Genomic DNA, 2251 nt, shown 5'->3' on the forward strand with positions numbered 1-2251 from the left:
AAATTCTTATCTATTGACAATGCCAGTGTTATTAATTGTGTCATGTGTTACTTTTCAGAAGTGTACAAGATTTTACAAAGGAAAAAGAGTCAGAGGAAAAAGAATCAGAAGAAAAAGAGCCAGAGGAAAAAGAATCAGAGGAACAAGGGTCACAGGAAGTAAAAATGCTTTTAGAGAGATTAGAAGCATCACAAAAAGTAAATGCGCAACTCACACAAACAATAAAAAGGATGGAAAAAGATGCAAACATTCGTGGAGAACAGATGGCCACCAATATTCTTCAGTCTATACAGGGTGAGGCATTTAAAACTGTTTTTCAGAATATTTGGAAAAATACAAATCGGATTAAAAAAAAGTTGCAATAAAAGTTGTTCACCTCAAAGAGGGACATCCATTAACATAAAGCTCGACCCCCTGCACCACCCCCGGGGGCGGGAGGGGGGGTGACTTTGAAATCTTAAATAGAAACCCCTATTTTTTTATTGCAGATTTGGATTCTCCGTGAAAAAATCTGTAACTTTTGTATGAGACATTTTTTTCGTTTCATGATAGATGGCGCTGTAATCGGCAAAAATGAAAATGAGTTGAAAATTGTTGAAAAATAGTAATATCTCAAAAAAATACACATCCAACCTACTTTTTTGTAACGCTGAAACAGATAAGTTGAAGTTAAGTCTCGCAACTACCCGAAGTCGCCGATTGCATTTCCATAAATTATAATTATTTTTGTCAGAAAAACAGTGGTATAATAGGGCTCCAGGTGAAGGTCCACTTTGAAAAACCTAACGCGCCGTTAGTGGAACCTCAAAGGTGGTGTGGAAGTCCACTGTTAATTTTTTAAATTTATACACGAATAAAAAGATTAGCTACTATATGAAGAGTTAACAGTGTTTTGCAGATAGAGCTATTGATTTTGTAATAGTTGCAAAAGCTTTGTAATAGTTGTAAAACCTTTTTGCCACTATTATAAAAGTAATAGTTCTCACTGCAAAAAAATGTTAGCTGTTAGTAAGCTAATCTTTCTTTTTCGTGTAAGCAAACATTATTTTTATTTTTACTTTTTGTTTATTATTTCTACACCACACATTATTTCATACTTATACTTTCAATAATACGCACAGAAAAAAATAATTGTACTATTGCAGCAAAACTGTTGCTGCTTCTTAAATACTGCCATATTTAATAATAACGTGATGACGATACGAAAATTGCTTTATTATACCTTATTAAAATTATTCACCATTACAGCAGAACGTTTAATAGAACAGAAATTATTTTACTTCTTTAGCTAAACATTTCGCACAATTATTTTTCAATAAGATTAGTGTTTTTAACACATAGTTGTCTATAAAACAGAAAATAACTTTATCATAAAATAAAAGACAAAATTTACTTAAGTTTACATGAGATATACTGTGCTAGCAAATTATTTTTCTCCGCTTGATATCTGTAAGTGGAACAAGTTTTCAACTTGCCTGCAACCATGAAGAATAGAGATATCTCTATTCTTCATGCCTGCAACATCCCTGAGATCTAAGCAGCTGCCCTCTTGTGCCGTTCGGTGAACTAAAATTGCAGTCGGTAATCCATCTCTCATGGTAAAAGGCTGGTGCAGGCATTATATTCACCCAGATAACCAAATGTTTGCACGATGACCGCATAATGCATGCACGTGTGCAATGGCGTGCTGTCATGTGATGTCCAGCTGCAGCCGCACCTGACGAGCATAGTGACGACACATAGTGCTTAACAGGTAATGCAGGTAGCATGCTAGCATATTGCCTGTCAAAATGTCGGCATCGTGTACGCATATATGAATTTTTGCGAAAATAAAAATTTAATACTATATTCATCAATTTGGCTGTGGTCCACTTGATACTATAAATGCTTCGAAGCATTCTTCTCCTTATTAATAAAGAAAGAAGAAGAATGCTTTTAAAGCATTTGTAGCATCAAGTGGACGCAGCCTATATTTTGCAGAAAAATTAATACACACCATTTTAATAGAAAATATTATATTATATTTCGAGACAGGTAAAGACATAAAAAAAGAGAAAGAAGGGAAAGAAAAGGTATAAGAAACCTCGGATAATTCTCGTAATCACAAAACTACCCAGATAACAATGTACTTCCACGGAACTAGTATGGTGAGCGTATGTCGTACTAAACGTATCAGTACCGTAGCTACCACGTACGTGCGTACTGTAGGCATACGTTATTAGTACATACACCGTATTGGTACGCGGTACAA

The 2251-nt window shown here is 34.7% G+C and overlaps 2 protein-coding genes across 2 annotated transcripts; one reads left to right on the plus strand and one right to left on the minus strand.

Moving 5' to 3' along the window:
* Positions 1 to 8: 8 nt before the first annotated feature.
* On the plus strand, positions 9 to 841 carry LOC105561719. The gene is made up of 3 exons (XM_012011949.1): positions 9 to 294; positions 489 to 501; positions 734 to 841. The coding sequence occupies exons 1-3, from the start codon at positions 20 to 22 to the stop codon at positions 839 to 841; spliced, it is 396 nt and encodes a 131-aa protein (XP_011867339.1). The 5' UTR covers positions 9 to 19.
* Positions 842 to 1359: 518 nt separating this feature from the next.
* Positions 1360 to 2243, minus strand: LOC105561709. The gene is made up of 2 exons (XM_012011940.1): positions 1516 to 2243; positions 1360 to 1475 (listed from the first exon to the last, which is right to left on the minus strand). Exons 1-2 carry the CDS (start codon positions 1896 to 1898, stop codon positions 1427 to 1429), a joined length of 432 nt encoding a protein of 143 aa, XP_011867330.1. The 5' UTR covers positions 1899 to 2243; the 3' UTR covers positions 1360 to 1426.
* Between the last annotated feature and the right edge of the window lie 8 nt (positions 2244 to 2251).

This window comes from Vollenhovia emeryi, unplaced genomic scaffold, assembly GCF_000949405.1.
Source record: "Vollenhovia emeryi isolate VEMERY1.0 unplaced genomic scaffold, V.emery_V1.0 DF945187.1, whole genome shotgun sequence".
Lineage (NCBI taxonomy): Eukaryota > Metazoa > Arthropoda > Insecta > Hymenoptera > Formicidae > Vollenhovia > Vollenhovia emeryi.

Excerpts from the sequence above, each read along its gene's own strand:
- LOC105561719 (XM_012011949.1), top strand. The coding sequence starts at position 20 with ATGCCAGTGTTATTAATTGTGTCATGTGTTACTTTTCAGAAGTGTACA.
- LOC105561709 (XM_012011940.1), bottom strand. The coding sequence starts at position 1,898 with ATGCTTCGAAGCATTTATAGTATCAAGTGGACCACAGCCAAATTGATG. Across the intron at positions 1,476-1,515 it reads AGATCTCAGGGATGTTGCAG|GCAAGTTGAAAACTTGTTCC; the intron begins GCATGAAGAATA and ends TCATGGTTGCAG.